At 47.5% G+C, this 20,673-nt stretch overlaps 1 protein-coding gene across 5 annotated transcripts in view; it reads left to right on the top strand.

Annotated features, from left to right (window-relative positions):
• Positions 1–20,673, top strand: part of CELF2 (CUGBP Elav-like family member 2) — a 635,027-nt gene that overhangs the window by 571,734 nt on the left and 42,620 nt on the right. For all 5 annotated transcript variants that reach the window (XM_075552397.1, XM_075552393.1, XM_075552394.1 and 2 more), the window contains one exon: positions 12,016–12,150. In XM_075552397.1, the coding sequence (XP_075408512.1) occupies positions 12,016–12,150 (135 nt within the window). The remainder of the gene's footprint in view (positions 1–12,015; positions 12,151–20,673) is intronic.

Genomic DNA, 20,673 nt, shown 5'->3' with positions numbered 1-20,673 from the left:
AGCCACCCCACAGGAGAAAGACGAGGTTTTCTGCTCCCATCGGGAGTCAGTCTCCGGATTTCTCCGAGTCAGAATCAAGTCGATGACAGTGAGAGGATTTTTTGGATTTGCTTTTCCTGCTGGAAAACTTCCAGTGTTGTCAGAGCAGGTTGTATTTGGAGAGAGCAGCTGTTTTTCACTCCAGGGTGAGGCATGATTATTAAAGAAGAGATGTAGATGTGATGACGTCCTGGCTGAAGGGACGTTTCTGTCGATGAAGACTTCGTTTCAGTTCTGACGTTCAGTGCCGCAGTTCTGACGTTCAGTGCCGTGGGTGACAGTTCCCTTCCAGAGCATTGACAAGGAGCAGGAGAATGGTCGAGCGACACTAGTGCTTCAAACCACACAGAGCGCACTCTCTGCCCTGCGAAGACTCTCCTGATGGCTGTCACAGACCTCTCCAAACACCGTGCAAGACGGGGGTCCGAACATGCTCCAAAGTGCTCAGTGCGCTGCTACTCGGACCCACAAAGATCGCAGGTCCACCCTGACGGGTGGCCAGCAGCACCGCATCCACACCCTTCTTGCGAATGTGCTAATCGGCCTTATGAGAACGTTCCATAGCCACCCATCTGTCACTTTTTAACAGACCTGATTGGCAAGCACTTGCAACAACTGACATCTGTTCGTGCTTATTGAGATGCAGATTTATGGTAATTGCTGTGAACAATAAGATACAAAATTACCTAAGGTGAACATTAAATTAAATTTTCATGCCCTTCTCCTTATAAATATTTTTTTTAATCTTAAGTTTCCAGTAGGCATAGTACACATCTGTTTTAGACAGAATTGCACGGTCTGGAGAAGGGACTGCACCCCTAAGTAAGGAATGAATGGTTGAATCCCTGATTCCCAACTTTTCTTAATTTTAAGTTTTATTTTTTTGTCTCCTTGATACTGACACATAAATAGGCCCCCCCCCCAAAAAAAAGCCAAACAAACCTATTTGCCTGTGTTTCCTGTTTCGTCCCCCATATTATCACACCCACTGTGAGGGGTGCCCACTGGAGCAGGATGCCTTATGAAGTTATGTGTAGCTGTTTTCCTCTCAAAAGGGAGAACCAGCTTCTCACGGGGGACTGGAGGGAGGCCCTAGCTCTCACTAACAACCTGTGTGAGAAAGTGTGGCTGGGCAGGCGGGTGGGCGACTGGGAAATGAGGAGGTGCCCATGAAAGGAGCTGAGAGAGAGGAAGGATAGGGTGCACTTAGCACACCCCCAGAAGAAGGAAAGGACAACCTGAAATCCACACCCACAGTCAGCAGCGGCAGCGGCAGCCCCCGTGGAACCGCCAGTATGGGGCTCAGTGTAGGGCATAACCCCTCTGTGTCCATTGGAGGGAAGGACTGGTCCCCACTCCACAGCAGGGTGGGGTCAGAAGTCATTAGTGAAGGGAAGGTGACACAGGAAACACCTGCAGCCTCTAAGGGAGAGTTGAGGGGCTGCCTGTGGTCACATCCTCTGATTACCTCCCCCCACCCCCCAGCTGCTTCCCTTACTTGGAGCACCTTGTCCCCCACCTCTTCCCTACAGGAGAGGGGACAGTTATGTGCATGCGTTGGCAGGTTGAGGGTTTTCTGAATTTGGGAACGTGCATGACAAGGAAGTGCAACCCCTCACACAGAGGATGGGTGCTGTTACCAGCGAAGGGTGCAGAAACACAAGGCGTGCAAAGATCCCCTCAGCTGTCCCCGCCTCCCCCGGCGCATGACCGCCATGACACCTCCACAGCATTTGGAAGACCAGTGGGTGCAGGAATGTCCTTCCTGTTCACAGCGATGGCTTCTTGGGGGAAGAATGGACCCAGTTTTCCCCAAAGTGGGCAGTACCACCCCCTGGAGGCGCTGGATGATCTGGGGGACTACAGACACCTGGACTGGGACCCTAGTACAAAAGCTGTGAATGGCCAGGAGGGGTGCTGCATGACTTTTTGTTGTTGTTTTGTTTTCTGAAAAGGAGGCAGTAGGCCAATTAAGTTTCCCAACCTATGGACTAAATTGCCATGTGGGATTTCTAACCCAAGAAGGCTAATCCCCATGACTCTCACAGCCATCGAGTTGATTCCCACGCTCCTCGACCCTGTAGGACAGGGTGGGCGTCCCCTATGTGTTTCCAAGGAGAGAACTTTTTACTCACCTGGTCTTTCTCCCAAGGAGTGGCTTACAGTTTCAAACTGCTGACCTTGTAATTAGTATCCCATTGCATCTTCACTAGTCACCAAGGATCCTCACCTGAATGGCTAGGAAGAAGAATAAGGTATATTCATTGCCCACGGCCGTGTGTCTTGCTGAAGGGGGCCTCTCCAGAGGGAGGAGGAGATCTTTTGAAGTATCCACCAGCCTGCTGTCTTCTGCTCCTTAGGTTCAGCCTCTGGCCGGCCCCTCCCTCCCCCCCCCCTTCAGCTGCCAGCTTGGGCGTTCAGTGCCCAGGAATGCAGCTATGACTTGGGAGTCTCTGGCTTCTTGGGTGTTCTTTTGTTGGCATGTCTGTGTCTGCGCCTTAGTTCTGAATAGAAGAAGCATCTGCTCTTTCCTTTTGTGTGTGGTTATCCTCAGCATGAATTCCTCATGTCACAGAGCCTCTGTCCCGCCCTCACGCCTCTTGCATAATGGTTTTCTACTAGGCTCTTTCAGGTTCTTTAGAGAAATTTGGGGTTCTTAAACTTTCTGCCTATCCGTTGGGCTCAAGCGTCTCAACACTTTATGGGGAGAGCAGAGGGACACCAAGCAGTGTGTGTTAGTGGGGGCTGACCAGAGAAACAAATCCAGAGATAGTCATATGTGTGTAAGAGAACTTTATATCAAAGAGCAATTGTATATTGAGAAAACATCCCAGCCTAGTCCAGACCAAGTCCATATATCCAATTTTAGCCCATCTGTCCAATATTAGTCCATAAATTCCTCTTCAGACTCATACAGCACATGCAATGATGCCAAGTACAGGAAGATCACAGGCTGGTGGGTGGAAAGTCCTGTGGATCCAATGGCGGTGGCAACATCTCCAGGGCTCTGGCTGCCATCACCGTGGCTCCATGTGGCTTGTCATCAGGAATGTGAAGCAGAGAGAGAGTGTGTGTCCTGCCTCCAGAGAGGAAGTTCCGGAGGAAATTCTCATGAGAAGGTCATACCCACCAGGAGCCATCATCAAGCCGTGACCTGATTGGCAAGCTAAACTTCACCCCTTCCCTGTTTATCAAGTCGCCTGCAATTGTGTACCCACCACACGGGGTTTCATGCTGTGTGCACAGGGTTCCTATGAGTCAGAGCCAACTCAAGGGCACCCACCACCACCAAACCTTTTGTGCATACATGTTACACACATGCCCGCACATGCGAGTGCACACACACATCCTGCACTTTTTTCAAAAATCACAGGCAGCTCACAGACCCCGAAGAGCTTTAGCTCACACCCCTTGACTGCAGGTGAGGAATGTAGGCAAGCACAGTCTGGAGTGTGCTCAGTGTGCTCCAGAAAGAGGCTGCGGGCCATCTAGTTACTAAGAAGACAAGAGTCGTGAAGGCTGATATCTGGGGTGGACTGTGGATGCACAGAGGTGCCCACATTAAGAAAGTAAGGAATGAAGTCTGTCAGGGGAAGTCAGCCCCTAACACATCATTACGGGTCCAGTAGGCACAATTGTACGGTGATAATAAGTAAAGATCATAGTAAAGTTATAGAGAGCATGAGAGATAGAAGTATTGAAATAAATGGAGTCAGACATGATTCATAGTAGCATGCTCACCTCAGCCCCACTTGATGGTCCACATGGAGCGAGAGAGATATATATTATAATGCTAGCCCAGGCTTTTATCTTCTCTGGGGACATGCAAGCCCCCTAATTACAGGTGAGGACATATGTCACAGGAAGGGACTGTGCTATAGGTAATACAGTAATGAGGGGGTGGTCTAGGAACATACATGCAATAGGAAGAGGAAGGATTGGGGTATACATGTGACAAAATGGGCGGATCCTAGATACAGGATGGCAGCTTAACTTTGACCTGTTCTCTGGATCTCCGTAGGAACCATTATCAGTAGGGTGTAAACCCCACCTACAGGAACCAAATAGATGACTGCAGGCATCCATTGTCCTTAACAGCAGGGAGTGAGGCCCACTGCAGTCTGGCAACTGATGGCCCTCAGGAAGGATGCCTGTGTGCATCTGACCTCCCCCCACAGAAGTTGTGTAGAGAGCCAGGTATCATGAAGAGGTACTGCTAACTTAACTCCTAGTTCCTGATAGAGTCCGAACCAAAGACAGAACTGCTTGTACTCTGGCTTGAACACCCAGACACTGAGAGAGCGCGGAATTTTAAAGCACCGTCTCCCAGACCCAGTGTGTGTGCCAAGCAGGGCTTAGGTTTCTTTGTGCTGGACTATGTACAGTCTGGCCCTGCTGCTCCTCTCGGTCTACACTGTGGGAACAGGAGCACTGGTGGTGTAGTGGTTACGTGTGGGGCTGCTAAGCACAAGGTGAACAGTGTGAACCACCAGTCCTCCGTAGGAGACCGCTGGGCTTTCTACTCCTGTAAAGAGTTACAGCCTCAGAAACCCACTGGGGCAGTTCCCTCCTGTCCTGTGGGGTAGCCATGTGTCTGCAGCAACTCGATGGCAGGGAGGTTTTGGTTTGGGTTTTGTTTTTCATTCTGTTGAAGGAGGAACAAGGCCACTATGGGTAAATGTCAGAAGGGAAGGGGCATTTATTTTCAGGGCCCTGGCCATATTTCCTTTATTTGCTGTTATTTTCCTTCCTGGGGAATTCCTATCCCCTGAGGGTTACAGTCACCAAGTAGATGCCTCTATTGTTTGGTGGGAACACAGGCCATAGGAGGGAGCCAGGAGAGGTGCGAATTCATTTCCCGACTTGAAGGGTGACTAGGGTCTTAGTCTTGAGGGTCCCACTAGTCTCTGGCCAGGAAGCCTGGTCTTTTGTTATAATTTTCGTTTTCGTTTGTGTGACACCCACTCTATCCAGGACCCTGGATTGTGATCCCTTCCAAAGTGATTCACAGGAGCAGCCCGGGGCAGATCTAGTTCCTCTGGTCTCCAGGTGGTGCGGACTGACGTTCAGGTGATCTTGTAGTTCTTTGGACTGATAGTGGCCTTGCGCCTTGACTTCTCTTCACGCTTCATTTCTTTGGATCGGGGAAGCCCAATTCTGTGTCTTAGGCAGCCCCTCGGTAGCTTTGGAGACCCCAGCCGCTCCTCCGAGAAAGAGAAAGCAGAGCATCTGCTTGGTGGACTCTGTGAGGATCGTGCACCTTGTCCACGTTACATCTTGAATCTCTGTTTCCCTACCCTTGATCATCTTGATCCTCCCTGACCCCCAAATAAACTTCTCCAGAATGCAAAGGAAAAGGCGACCAAGTCCTAAGGAAGAGGGCGACAGGGAAGGAAAGCTCCAGGTCAGCACCCAGAGGGCAGAAGGAATTCTCAGGGGGACAGGCACCCTGGGAACAAAAGCTGGACTATCCGAATGTTGACCCAAAACTGCGCCCTCTGGGGAGTGGCCCTTTCTCAGCACCCCACGCCTCTGTTCCTTCTTTCTGTGACGGGACAGTCACCGTTCCTAGGTCATGTGACTTTCTTATCAGTAGTGAAGAAGAGCCCACATGCAAAGCTCTGGGGAGCAGACCTGGCATGTTATGCCTACTTCCATTGCCATTATTGCTTGAAGTGACACAATGACAATATTCTTGCTCCTGGATCTTCTTCAGGAACTTACACTGAGCTTTCTGCACAAGTATTGATTCATTCAATCTCATCATCCTAAGAGGTGGTTCTGTCTTAAACCCCACTTTTCATCCCCCTTGAAAATCAGAGGCGCAAACAGGTAAGCAGTTCCCCCAGTTGAGGTGGAGGCAGCACTGAAAGCCAGGGGCTGTGGGAGGGGGCCACCCTTTATGCAGCGGTTCCAGGACAGAGCCATAGCCGGTGCATCTCACGCACAGCCTGCCAGTCATGGAGGATTGGGCATTGCTGGGATGTTGAAGAGGTTTCAGCAGAGCTAAAGGACCTTCAGGAATAAGATGGACTAGAACAAAAGAAATGGGGTCTACCCGCAGAAACCCTATGGATCTCCGTGGTGCTCTGGCCAACTGCTCACAGGATGATCTAAGGGCAGGCAGCATGTCATTTGGCTGTGCAGGGGGTCCCATGAGGCAGGGATCAGCTAACCACAGCAGTAGCCATCCCAGGGGTGGAGTCAGACCGTTGCTTTCTTTCTCTATATATTTTTATTTGAATTTTTATCATTCAATACACCCTTATTAATAGCCAAAAATTGGTAAATGAAACGATGTGTTTATCATGTTATGCTGGGTTCCCTAGGGGAGCAAAGGCAGTGATGCTGCTATGGGTTTGTCTCTAGAAAGAGATTTAGATGAAGCAATGGCTCCCACAGTGGTCCAAGTGGGTAAGACCTGTCCAGCTCACGCCCACGAGTCAGCTGTAACCCGAAGGCTTCTCCTGACTCCTGTCGCCTCAGGGGTGGACAGACACGGAGAAGGAAGACCACACAGCCTGTCCCTGTTTCTGACCAGTTTGTGCAGCCTCCAGCACATGGCGGTCCCTGCTCCTGCTCTCACCACTGTTGTTACCATGCAGAGAATGTTGTACATCGTAAGCCCTCGGGAATGAGTATGTGGTCAAGAAGGAGATGCTATTACCAGCCCCGGCATTGAAGAAAACAAAAATGTAAATGTGGGATGTCATGGCTGAGAATAGGGGGTCCAAACCATAAAGGCAGGAAACGAAGCTCCCCTTTCCCATCTCTGGGCACACAGTCTGCATTTCTCAGGCCGAGGAGCAGATTGAGATAAACTCACAGGCACAAACACAAGGACCAAGGAAGGAATGAAAGAGGGCAGACAATGAGGTTCCATTATGAACCCCCTGCCACCCTGTAACTTCTGGTTCGGTCGACTGGTTGGAAAGGAAGGAAGGAAGGGAGGGAGGGAGGGAGGGAGTCAGGCAAGCAAATGCCTGGCTGGCTCTTCCATCTTTTCTGAAATCCCTCAGATGTTGGAGACCATGGTTGAGTCGCGTTTGCCCTCCTCATCTGCGCCTCCTTTGGCTTTTATCTTGGTTGTGTGCATCACTTGCCCCTTTTCAGGGTGATACCCCAGAATCTCTCCGCTTCATTCCTTCTGCCTTGTCTTCCCAGGTGGAAGCAGAGAAAAGGTTGACCAGGATTCTGGTGGTGAAATGTGGGAAGGGGAATTTTGAAGAGGGATTTCAGTAGAGCCTTAAGCTCCACAAGGATGAGACACACTGGTACCTGATTGTTAGGGACTTGGCTCTAAGACTTTTGTCTTTTAATGAGCATTGGTGGGTCAGATAAGGAATTAACACTGTCCTAATAAATATTTGTAAAATAGGTTAATTAACGAGTGAAGAAAAACCATCAATATTTGATGCTCTTGTGAATACTGAAGCATTAACCAAGAATGGGGAAAACGAAACGGGGTTGGGATTGCAGACAACACAACAATCTCTGCAGCAAGTTAGGAAAATGCCATGAGTTCGGTTACCTGTTCCTTCATCCACAAAGACTTTCCCTGTCACCTGCTATCTACACAGCACTGCTGTTGGTGTGTATTTAAGTAGACTGGACGATGACAAAGACAAAACTTTGGGCCTCATGGAACTTAATGCAGGCAGTCCATGGGTTAGGAACATCCAGCTTTCCGACAAAACTCCCACTTGGCCCTTGAAGGAGGGCTTTGAACGGATTCGAACGGGCTTTATCAGAGGTGATAAAAAAGAAACAGGAAGGGATCAGAATTGTTATCATTTGTGTGATTTGTCGTGATATTCAGAATAGGGACATCTGCGGGTTAAAGTCCTGAAATGGGAGACAAAGGAGATGTGGAGGACGAGCTGGAGTGAGCCTGGTCAGGAACCAGATACACAAGATCGGGGTGCTGGCAGGACTGTGGCGAGCCCCCCACGTTCAGAGCAGTGCGGTCAGCAACGTCTCTGAGTGGGGCCACTGCCATCTTTGCACTTCATCCGCCATGACGGAGCCAGGAAGAACCAGTTTGAAAACCATCCAACAGCCCCTCCCGACAGGCAGCAAATTCTTCATCATGGCCACTTCCACTGGTTGCACATGCCGTGGTTAAATCGTGGGAAAGGTTTCCAGTCTGTTCTTGCGCTAAGCGAGGCAAAGTAAGAATTCTATTTACACCTGTCCCTACAACCCTACGAGTTCTCAAAAGACATAGTTACAAAGACAGAGAAATACTTACAAAGTAGATCAGAGTAGGCTATGTAAAGTAGGATATGCTAGGAGTCCCCCCACACACACACACACACTCAGAGTCTTGAACAAAGAAGAGAGTTTTCAAGAGCGCACAGAAAGTGCCCTTGCCAAATGTACTAGATTGGTCTTCAAAGGAAGGCGGTGATGTGTGCAGAGAACACTGAGCTAGGAGTCAGGAGATCCTGCTGCCTGCAGGCCGAGAGCCTTGGCTGAGCACCTGACTGCCACTGGCCCAAGCGAATGGGTTCAGCTGGACACTGTAGACAGTTCCTTCCAGCTCTGGAATTCTGTGATCTGACTCTGAACCTACCTCGTGGCCCTTGTCTCAGAAAGGTCAGAGATACTTCTGGAAGAGGAACCTGTGACCTGAGCCTACAATAATAGGGCTGCTTATTGCTTATTTGTGCCAGATAGCTGTTAAAAGTTTTAATGCCAGTATTAGGCCCTCTTTTGTACTCAACCATCTGTTGGTGGTGTAGTGGGGTCATCTGGTTTACATCATTAAAACATAAGAGACAGCATCATTCGCAAGAGGGCCACAAGGGGACAGAGAGCACCGAACAAATGTGTCTCCCCTCTTCACAGAGTAACTAACTCAAATGTCTAGCTCTCAACATGTGGGAAGAGCATTCAAGTTGCTTCTAGGAAGTCAGCACCACTCACTGAGTAGGTCCACACAAATGCCCGGCAACTTCCCTATTTCTTTCCTTTCCCCTTTTCTAAAGTACTACTGAAAAAATAAGGCAGTGCTTCCTCAGCTCCCACATTCCCATAAACAGGACCCTGGTTGACCTTTGATCCCTGAGCATGACAGAGGGTGTTCTTCCCAGTTGCAATTGCTGGATAAAGCAGACTTGCCAGAAGTTAGCACTTTGGTTGCAGATATTCACCGGAGTCCACAGTATTTGAGGGCTTTGAGACATAGTTGCTTGGATTTCACCATCATTAGCCAACCTGTCTGAATGTCACCTGGAAAAAGATAGTGTTTCCCAAAGTGGGGAAAACTGCCCCCTGTAGGGCACTGGAAAGATTGGGGGAGAGGAGCGCAGATACCTACACTTTATTGTGGATTATGCAAAAGTTGTTCATTGCCAGGGGCCAGTAGGGGGGCGGGGTGGAGGTAACTCTGAATAATTTTTTTTTTCTGAAAAGCGGTTTGAGAGCTCTAGAGATAGATCAAAATCAGAACCCCCTTTGCAGTCAAGACATCGACGTTCCTTGTGCGTATAGAAGTAGGCCGCGCATGCTCTCTGCTTAGCACATCTGCTTCCTTGTGAGCCGTGCTCATGCTGAGGGCTGCATCAGGCCTTGGGACATGCACAGAGAGGTTGATAGAGCTTCTCTCGACACACACCCCCCAACCCCCTGCTATTCACTCCCCATGTAGGCAGACACAGGCATCAGGCCACTCTGACTAGAGCAGATTAAATTTGCTCAATAGACATTAAGTATCAGATTTGAGAAGAAGGTAAAGTTAGGCCGATTACTAGAATCCAATATCTGTGTCTATCCAGTCCCGCTACATAAAGGAAAGAACGCTTTCCTGCTTCTTGCAAATAGGTTCATTGCTCAGACTGTGACGTGAATCCGGGACAAATAGTTTGAGTTCTTGGAGGACAGGGCAGCTACACGGAAGGGGGAGGATGAAAGACATGAAAAGTGGGCTCTGCAGGCGCCAGGTCCGGTCAGACCCCCACCCAGACACACAGCCAGCCTCCCTGCAAGATTGTTGCCCCAAAGCTCTCTGCTAATCCCACCCTCAAGTTCTGTGAATGTTCATTTCTTGTTTCCATTTTTTCCCCTTAATTTTCACTCATCAGAGATTCACTCTACTTAAAGGTAGACCCTTTTTAAAAATTCTAAGAGGATTAAGGTACGGCCATTATCACTTACTCTTTTATTCATCAAATATTATTTGAGTCCCTACCTACTACCTGTGATCTGAATCAACATGACCCGAAGCAAGTCTATAAGACAGCATCAAACTGCCCCAGAAGATTGATTTCCTTTGCTGGACTTTGTACAGAAGCAGACTGCCACTCCTGTTCTCTCGAGGAGTGGCTAGTGACTGACTTCAAGCTGGCATGGCCTCTGGGCCACCAGGGGATCTTTCTTTGAACCCATACTGCCGGTATGAACCTGTTTTAGAGTTGACGCTCAAATTAGGACTGGAGAGAGAAGGCCAACGCTCATCGCAATAACGAACCTCGTTACAATAATAAACCTCCTTGCTCTCTCATCAATTCTAACTCATAACATCTCACTGTGCACTAAGGCACCGTTGTCAAGTCAATTCTTACACACAATGGAACCGAGCGGAAATGTCCCAGAGGGTTTCGGAAATTGTAGGTCTTTACAGAAGCGGACTGCCTCATCTTCCTCCTGAGGAGCCGTTGGTAGATTTGAACCGCTGGTCTTTCAAAGGTTGGCAGCATGATACTTAACCTACTGAGTCATCAGGACTCCTGGCAACTCTCTACCAAAAACCCACTGCTATCCTGTTGAATCCAACTCAGAGTGAGCCTAAGTGGGGTTTCGGAGGCTGTCCATTTTTACGGGATTCCACAGTCCCATCTTTCCCCCGTGGCTTTGACCAGCTGGTGAGTTTGAACTAGAGACCTTATGAGGAGCAGCCCAATGCTTGGATGACCCTATAGCTAACATGAGTTGGGGTATGTATATTATGGCACAGACTGTGCTACGTCGTCTGCCCTCATCCTTCTATTTAATCTGCACAAGAGCACATTGAGGTAAGATTCAGTTCAGATCGCCACTCATTGGTCAAGAAACAAAGAGATTACGTGTGTTGCCTAAAGTCATTTGGCTGGGAAAATGACAGAGGCAGGATTAGAACCCGTTATCGGTTCCATTTCAGAGCACGAGTTTTCTAAGCTCTAAGCTGTCATCTTCGTTTGGTGTTCCATAGGGGCAGCTGTGGAGTGTAGAACATTGCTTCCCGCAGTGGGCTATACTGCCCCCTAGAGGGCTCTGGCGTAATGGATTGGGGGTGGGGTCTGCTGCAAAAACAGATACCTATACTTTATCCTGGATTATGGGCTAGAGTTCAAACATTATTAATGTTGGCCAGGGAGGGTGCTAAATAATCTTTTAAATGAAGTCGCGGGCCAAATACATTTGGGAGCTGTGGTTGGATTGAGAATTGCCCTGAATGCCATTCTTCAGCTGCCCAAGCCCAGATTGCCTATCTTTTGGTGTGTGGATTTTTATTGTTTGGGGTTTTTTTGTGGAGAGGGGATTGGCAGCTGCATGATAGACCCTGCCAGTAGACAAGGCCCTGCTGTGGCTGTTTGTCTTTTCTGGTTATCTCTACAGCTGAGAGCAGAGGTAGTTGGTGAGTGTATTCTGTAAAGACAGCCCCACAGGGGGTGAGAAGTAGGGGTGGACTCAGGTACCCCAGGTTGCTGCTTTGGGTCTCTAGAAGTAGAAGAATATACCAGAAAGAGCTATGGAATTTAGCTGCACCCCAATCACGGCAGCATGGGGTCCTTGGAGGAGGATGGAGAGTCCATCCCCATGGGCTGACTGCACGGATCACCAAGGCAGCTCCTCGGCCTGTATGGCCTCACAGGGATTAGTGCACGGCTCGTCTGCGCCTGTCATCTGCCCCGATGATTTCCTAAGCCTTCTCTTGTTTGGGACCTGGAGAAGCTAGCCAGGTTGCTAAAACCACGTTTCTCTTCCCATCCACAGGCATGAATGCTTTACAGTTACAGAACCTGGCAACACTGGCGGCAGCTGCAGCCGCGGCCCAGACCTCAGCCACCACCAGCAATGCAAACCCTCTCTCAACAACCAACAGCGCCCTGGGAGCCCTCACGAGTCCCGGTAAGAGACGCTGCTCTTCCCGTTCAGATGATGCAGGGCGAGCAGTCCGTACACCTGGACAGAGGTAGACGTGTTCAGGACAGAAGCAGGAGTTACCCCTGGGCATCGGGGTTCTTTGAGATATTCGTTCGTGCGCTCCTTCACGCGAAACAGAGTGTGAATGTGTGTGCTTTCGTTTCCAAGGACCAAAGGAAAAAGTTTCCAGTAAAGGAATCCACTACATGAGCGATTCCCTGTGTTTAGCACCATGTCTACACCATCCATTCTAATCTCACTGTTAAATCTTTAGCATTATGCAAGACTCCAGATGATCTGTTGTTTAATCCTGATCTTTTCCTTTTTCGGAATTTAAGAATTTAAGAATTAAATTTAAGAATTTAAGAATTTAAATTTAAGAATTTAAATTTAATTAAATTTAAGAATTTAAAAATTCTGCTAAATCTCAAAACACCTCTGATCATTCCAGTGTGCTGTATGTCATGCCAGCTCCATCCTTCACTTTCGATTTTTAAAACCTTGGTTTAGAAAAAAGGAACATTTCTGTTTTTTTACAGGCAAGTTCTGGACTCTCTGGATTATGTAATCGAAGGCCTTGTTGCCCTTCCAAAATTGTGTTGCATTCAAAAGCAGATGGTACATTTCTTCTCATACATGCCAGGCAGAGTGCGGTTGCTTAGATACCATGATTTGTTACACACACACACACACACACACACACACACACACTGAAATATTTATCTAACTTCTCATCTTTTCAGGATTTTCTAGACCTTGAGAGACGATCTCACCTCCTTCTCTGTTACACAAAGGGAGTTGGTCTGGACAATGTCCACGCTGCCTTCTAACTTTGAAAATCGAATGACCCTCTGACAGCTAAGCCCCAAAGATTAACTAAGTATTGAAATAGCATCGATGGAGTAGGGCTTTCTTGCAGGAAAACACACAGTAGAAGGTAATGCACACGACAGAAACAGCTTTTCAGGTGTTTTTGTTCTGTTTTTAAGGCTTTCACTTCAGGAGGTGGGAAGCATGTTCTCTGAACCTGTGACCCTGCCAGCACACCAGGCCCTGGGCTTCTGTGCGCAACCTGTCACCCTGAGAGCGTCGGGTTTTCAAGGAGAAACCTAAGAGATACTTAGAAGAAACTAGCAGATTCATCTTTAATGTGTTGTGATCTCTCAGCACATGTGTGTATAGACATCATTCTCTAACTTTCCTTCCAGAACATATCATGATTATGGGTGATCTCGCTAAAATCAATAGAGTGTTCTTGACAAATAAACTTTTAAGTAATATTTTTCCAGTAAATTAAGTTATAGATCTTATTAAAAATGTAAACTCTTTATTTAAATAAATCCTCTAATGATTCTTGTTGAGAAAGAAACATCTTTGGCATGATAAATTACCCCCTTAAAAATTAAGGGTGATTCTTCTTTTAAAAAAAATGGGGGACTCTCCAATTGGTTTTGCTTTATAAATCAGATTGGAGGGTGTTTTCTTAAAGTAAGAATTTGCCACCATGAGAAGACTGAGAAGTACTTCCACTAAAATCACACAGAGTATTATATATATATATATATGCAATTACAATATTCATGAGAAGCAGATGACTTTAACCACATTTTGTTTTATTTGGGGAAGGAAAAACTCAGTTTGTAATCTGAGTGTTTTATGTTTCGTTTATATAGAAGTAAAGAAGCTTTCTTTTTAAAGGAGTGACTTTATTTTGGCACAAGTTAATTATTGTAAGCTGTCCACCCTTGTCCTCCTTTATCCTGGGAAGGGAACCAGAAGGGAGCGACCAACTCATCGATATTATAAGGTTGAGAAAAAAGAGAAGCAAAAAACAGTATCAGCCACTGTTTGGCCCCTCAGTCCTTAAGTAATTTAATGTGATAACATTTCATATTGTGGTGATATTAAGAATTCTCTGCTATTCCAAAGGCAGAGCATTATCATAGAGGAGCATTTTTATATTAACAAGATGTAGTCTTTTGTTTGTTTATGCGATTCGTGTAACTCTATTAGAATATGTTGTTCAACTGTGGTATCAAAATCATTATGAAGGCATGCATTCTTTAAAAGAAGACAGGCCAGTTTAAGACGTTCAGACCGAAAGCAGGGGGAAGCTGATGCATGCAGACCTGTAGATAATACACTTCAATACATAGCATCCGCTAGGTGCCTGTACACATGTAATGTTAGACACTGTCCCAGCTGCTGCAGATAGAGCAGTGAGTGGGGCAGAAAGCATCGCTGCTCTTCTCTATGGGAATTCAGACAGCAAGCTAATAAGTGTATGATAATATATGGGATAAGAAGTCCTGGTGGCACAACGGTTAAATTCTCAGCTGCTAACCCAAAGGTTGCCAGTTCAAACCCACCTAGCAGGCCCATAGACTCTGCTCTGGTAAAAAATTCAATTTAGAAAACCCTACAGGGTAGTTCTAGGCGCCCTGGTGTCATAGTGGTAGTCCATTGGACTGCTAACTACAAGGTCAGCCGTGTGACCCCACCCGCTGCTCCTTGGGAACAAGACAGGGGTTTCTACTCCCCATAATGAGTTCCAGTCTCAGAAACCGATCAGGGCGGTTCTTTCCTGCCCTACTGGGCTGCTATGAGTCAAGTTGGAATCAGCGCGATGGCAGCGAGTGACGAGGTGGGGTTGGGGTGGGGGATGGGTTTCTAACTCTATCACATGCGGCCTCTGGGAGTCATCATCTAAATGTGGCAGATAAGGGGTCTGAAGGGAGACAAGACAGTAAGGTAGAGGCTGTGGAGGAGGCTGACAGAGGCTATATAACTAAGTGTGGTCAAGGACGTCTCCTCGCCTAAGACGTATCTGAGCACACACCTGAAGAAGGAAGTAGGAAGCCTTGCCCTGAGGTACCCCTCACACCTTGAATGGCAGCTATCCCCTGGAGTCACCTTGAAGCAGCAGTTGAGCTCAAAAATAAAGGTTGTCACCTTTGAGTAATGTGTTCTCTAAAACAAAAATAACAAATCATTTACATAAGACCAAAGTGGCAAAAGCAGTTTTGCAACCAAAACAAGGCAGGTGGCGGGCAGAGAGTTTAGTGAGTGGATGCCATGGTGCACACACGGAGCCCGTGTGCCCTGCCCATCACGGCTGGGAACCATCAAACGGAGCAGGCTTGACTTGTACCATTTCACCTAAACGATTTTTAAAGGAAGACAGCCATGTAGGCACTTCCGTGGAAGTCTCCCGGACAGAGGAAAGAGCGCGTGCAGGGTCCCTGAGGCTGGAGGGAGCGTGGTGTGAGCCCAGACCAGTCACTGCGGCCAAGGGTGGAGGGAGCGAGGGTCCCCATTCACATCCGAAGAAGAACAGCATCCATTCATTCTCCAAGCGGGCAGAGGGCTGAGGGAGCCCTTCCACACGTTTAGATGAAAACAAAACGAACCAATAACGGACTTCTTCCACAAACGCTTAGGAACCCGCTCAGGCAGTGTGTCGGGAGAAGGTTGTAACCTCCTGAAAAAGTGGGATGGAGGCCCTAGTGTTTGGCAGAAATAAATCACATTGGACATTTCTAGTTTTTGAGGTCTCCCCCCTCCCCCCTGAGACTGTTGTGGAAAATGCACCTTCAAAACTAGGTTCTCTTGTCCCTTCTCATATCTGATCCCATCACGAGCAGCATATTTCTCCCGCTGCTCTCAAAGGCGGCTGTGGCTCCTCTGCCGATTCCACTGACTGGGGTTCAGGGACAGTGATTTCTCCCCACTATTGAGGAATGCTTTGCATAATAGCTGCAAGTATTTCATTAGAATCCTGAAGGGTAGCCGGCAGAAATGATTTAAATCTACATTTCAATTATTTTTCTTAAGTGTAACCAAAAAAAAAATCTGACGTGTAAGTGAAAGAAATTATTTGTCTAATTTCCATTGGGGACTTTCTCAAAGTCACGGAAAATGTGGTGAGTAGAATTCATGGCTCTCCACTTAATCAGAGCAATTTGCTATGAAATGAAAGTGGGTTGGGAGCAGTCCTCATTGCCAATGCCATGATTGATTTCTTTGACGGTAATCAATAGAGCTTGCAGTTGGTCCGTTCAAAAGTCCCGGCAAATGGTGAAAAGTCACTGAAGTTTCACGCCGCCGCCCCACACAGGCCTTTCTGTGCCTGTTTTTAAAAACCATTTCTTTCTTTCTTTTTTTTTAATCCTTTCCATTAAAAGATCATTTTATTGGGGGCGCTTACAGCTCTTACAACAATCCATACATCGATTGCGTCAAGCATATTTGTATGTTGCCATCAGTTATTTTCTAAACATTTGCTTTCTATTGAGCCCTTAGTATCAGCTCCTCTTTTTCCCCCCACCCTCATAACCCCTTGATAAATTATAAATCATTATTATTTTCATATCTTACACCATCTGCTGTCTCCCTTCCCCCATGGTTTCTGTTGTTTGTCCCCCTGGGGTATGGGTGGGGGATGTTATGTGTCAATCATTCTGATCCCTTCCCTCTTCCTCCCCTCCTCTCTCCACCTTCCCCCTGCCCTCCTGGTGTTGATACTCCCTTACTGTTCTTGGATTCTTTGTGTCATGAGCTCTTATCTGTACTGGTGTGAGCATGCTCCGGTCTAGGCCACAGTGAAAGGCAGTTCTGGGGTCATGGAAGTGGGGGGTGAGGAAGTCTCAAGGAACCAGAGGAATATTGTGATCTTGTGTGCCCCTCCCTCCCCACTTGACTCTTCACACCTTGTGACCTTTCTGTGAGGGGATGTCCCATTGTCTACAATGGGCTTTGGGTCTCTGCTCTGATCCCCGGTGGGAAGAACCATTTCTTAAGTTTCAGACAAAGGGCTCTGGGAAAAAAAAGGGACAATCCAGTTTTCCAAACTCTTAATTTTTTGAATAATTGTAAATCTAGTGCTGCAATTTTGCATACCCGTGGAAAGTCCCCCTACAGCATTTTAATGAATGATTTTAAAGCCCTTGCTTGAAAACATGAAAAGATTAAGCTTTCATTTTTATTTGTTTATTTATTTTAAACCCCCTTAGGCAATAAGTAGCCTTTGTCTCGTAGCCTTGAAATAAAAATTAAAACAGTTTAAATTGCCCACGGTTAAGATAAGTGTTTTGTACAAAATAATCAAAAAGTAGTGAATAAAATTGGAAGTTAAATCACCAAAGCCTCGAATCCGAATAACTGTACATTGTGTCTTGTCTAAGTTTCTCACAGGTCTTTCGAAACCTCATTTTACCAAGTTTCTTATCTTTCATTTTGATATGATGATTTTGGTTTATTTTTATCTCCTAGTTAGTTCATGTAATGCCTTGGTCATTTCTTCTTACCTGATTGTCACCCGGTTTTATGAGGAATGTCTTGCTGTGTTCATGTAGAGAAGCGTTCCATCTCTAAGGCTTTGAAGAACGATAAGAATATTTGCCTTCTACCCAGCTGGTAGTCGGGTTGCTGTTTTTGTCTGGTAATTTTTGAAAGTTTGAGAGAGCGCATTATTTATTATTATTATTACATGGGAACATCTCCTTGCCACTTCTGCCCAAGACATAACACTGCATTCACTTACCCCTTCTGTTTCCACCTCTTAAAAATGAAGGATATTTTAAAATTCTCCGAATGCTCAACAAGTTCAGACTCGGTCAAGTGCACACTTCAGGGTAAGAGATCATGTCTTTCGATCGTGTAAGGTATTTTAAAATACTAGGAATCGTTTTTCGCCCCCCACCCCCACCCCCTATTCCCACTGTTGGCTTTTCGAATAGTCTTCACTTTGAATTCTAGGCAATATCCACCCCCCACCTGGCCCGTCCATCTTCAAGGCGCTCCCTGCCACCTTGAAGGCTGTGACAGACACAAAGTTCTAAGGAAACAGCGAAGCTTCCTTTTGGACTCTTTGAGGTCAGAAGAGACTGGAGCTATTTTCAATGCCACTCAGACATCCCCTGCTCGCCTCCCGTAGGGAAGACCAAAGGCTTTTTATCTTCAATGCCCACACCTTAAACGTATCACCAGGGTGTCAGACGGGCCAGCAGCAGCAGCTGGACAGCCAAGTGGACAATAGGAAACAGAATTCATCCCCGAAGTCAGCCTATAACCTCTCCCAGTTTCCAAGGGGCTTTTGTTACCCCTTATATTTGCCTGCGTGTGTACCATCCGAGAGCCCCCACATCATGTGAAGTAAATCGAACCTACACTTTCAAGTCTTCAACTTTGTGCAGGTCAGGTGTGTCGATGCGAATGTTGGGCTCTGTTCTCTGCCCCTCCCCACACTTGCACGTGGAAGTGACAGTGACAGAAGGTGGAGCGTGAGGTCCTGAGAGAGAGAGATCAACAGACCAGCAGATGAAAGGGTGCCGGGGTGTGTGGAGACAGGCAAAGCCACACCCCCAGGGCTGCTATATTGATTCCACAGCCTCCAAAGTCAGCTCTTTCCACAAACCTGTCCCCCTGCCTGCTCTCATCGCACTCACCTCTCCTGAGGCATGGTCCTGATCTTTAAGGCCACCTCCCCGCACATATCAACGGGCGCCATATTCAACTGGTTCTCTGTCCAGAATGACCTGCCTTTCTCCTCCAGAGAACAGTGCCCAGCCTGAGGCCCACCCCCGGGTTCTGGACAGACACTCTTAAAAGTGGGACGCTGGGACCACTCCTATGTGCCCTTTGGTGGTATTTAAAGTTACTCTCTTTGAAACGATTCCAACTACCCCAACTGGAACAAAGTCTTCATTACCATCTCCACCCCTTGCTGCATGTGGTCAGCATCTAAAAGCAGGGGTCCTCAAACTACTGCCCGCGGGCCACATGCGGCCCGCCGAGGACATTTATCCAACCCGCAGGGTGTTTTTGCCGCTGCTGCCTGTCCTGCTTAGCAGCTGACTTGCCTAGTGTGCATAGGAATTTGTTCAGTTTTTTTTTAAAAACGATAGTCTGGCCCTCCAACGGTCTGAGGATCAGTGTTCTGGGCCCCTGTTAAAAAATTTGGGGACCCCTGGTCTAAAGGATCGTAAAGGCTGCAAGACTTGGTTTGCAGTAATCCAACCCACTGCCACCGAGACAGTTCTGGCTCGTGGTTTCCTGGGTGGGTTAGCAGCCCCACGGGGCTGCTTTCTCTTGCACCAAAGAACAGCGGTTCTCACACACCTGCACATTTGGAAAGACACAAGACTGGGTCTCATTCATACCTGGAGCCTGTCTGCACTGCCGTAGCCTCCGTGCGGCTCCTGATACACCTTGCACACTGTGGGGGAAAGAAAACACCGTCGATCCTGACATTTCCTCCTTCTTGCGCTGAGGTCTCAAACTGAAAAATCCAAACTTGCTCTTGCCTTGAGGTCAACTCCGAACGACACGAATGGGAGGAAGTAGAACTGCCCCCTTGGGTTTCAGAGGCTGTAGTTCAAGACCGGAGCAGAATGCAGCATCCTTCTCTCATGGCTGATGCTTTGAACCGCTGACTGCGGTGACCAGCACACCGTGTAACCCATTACGCCCCCAGGTCTCTTTCTCCATGGTCTAGATGAGTGTAAATCAAGTGACTCTTTCCCCACGGTCTAGACAAATGTAAAACAAGCTCCTTAGCATGACATTCAGGATCCTCCCTGGTCGTCTGCCTGCCAGCAGTGATCCCACCCCAAGCAGGGTGCCCCCCTAGCTCCTTCAGGAAATCCTCACTGTTCCTCTAGCCTATATGCCTGGGACCTCGCTGGCCCCTTCACCTCCAGAGCCAGCTCCCCGCCATGTCTTAGGAAACTCTTCCACCTTGTTCCTGTTTTGTCCTGTTGGTATCTAGGGAGATAGATATGTACGGTATAAAACCGGTGCTCTTAGGGCACAGTATGAAAATTGTAGTTTGCTCATATAAATTAAACTGCAGCACAAAAAATGCATAGTACTCATTAATAAAAATTGTTCTTTAATCGCCACCCCCGCTACAAAGCCTGCTTATAAGAATTAATCACTTCCATATGATATTTCCCCCTAAATACTTAGCTCCATCTGAGCCTATGTCCAATAGATGCTCCTTTCAAGCAACTATGAGAAACCTCCTGGAGGGCAGAAAAAGCAGCTGGGAGGAGGGAGCAGCAGTACCTAGTCCTGAGCTACCAAAGTACATTCTACAGACATCCACTAGAGCACATCCCCTGCTTTCTTTGCAGAGTCTTGTCTGGGCATACAGCTTATCCCTGTCCTCCTTGTGGACACTCTTGCCCCATTGGAGCAGTTGGTTGTTACGTGTAATCCCCTTTGTGTTTACCCCAGTGCTTTGCAGGCAGGCGCCGCCCCCCCCCCCAAAAAAAAAGTCTTAATTGAATTGAATATCAAAGCAAAAATGTTCTAGACACATGTTTAAATGCAATGTATTTGATCAACTACAGTGCACACCTCCCTAAGAAGCACTTCAAGTCTGTCTTGGTGACACTTTTGAAGTGGGGGGCGGTACGCCCACCTAGCGACCCCTGGTTTAGTTGGAACCCCACGTGACAGGAGAATGTTGAGGTGTGACAGCTTTCTGAAGAATGAATCAATACT

This window comes from Tenrec ecaudatus, chromosome 6 (genome assembly GCF_050624435.1).
Source record: "Tenrec ecaudatus isolate mTenEca1 chromosome 6, mTenEca1.hap1, whole genome shotgun sequence".
NCBI lineage: Eukaryota > Metazoa > Chordata > Mammalia > Afrosoricida > Tenrecidae > Tenrec > Tenrec ecaudatus.
Note: the sequence above shows the minus strand (reverse complement) of the source record. Positions and strands in the feature narration are given on the sequence as shown.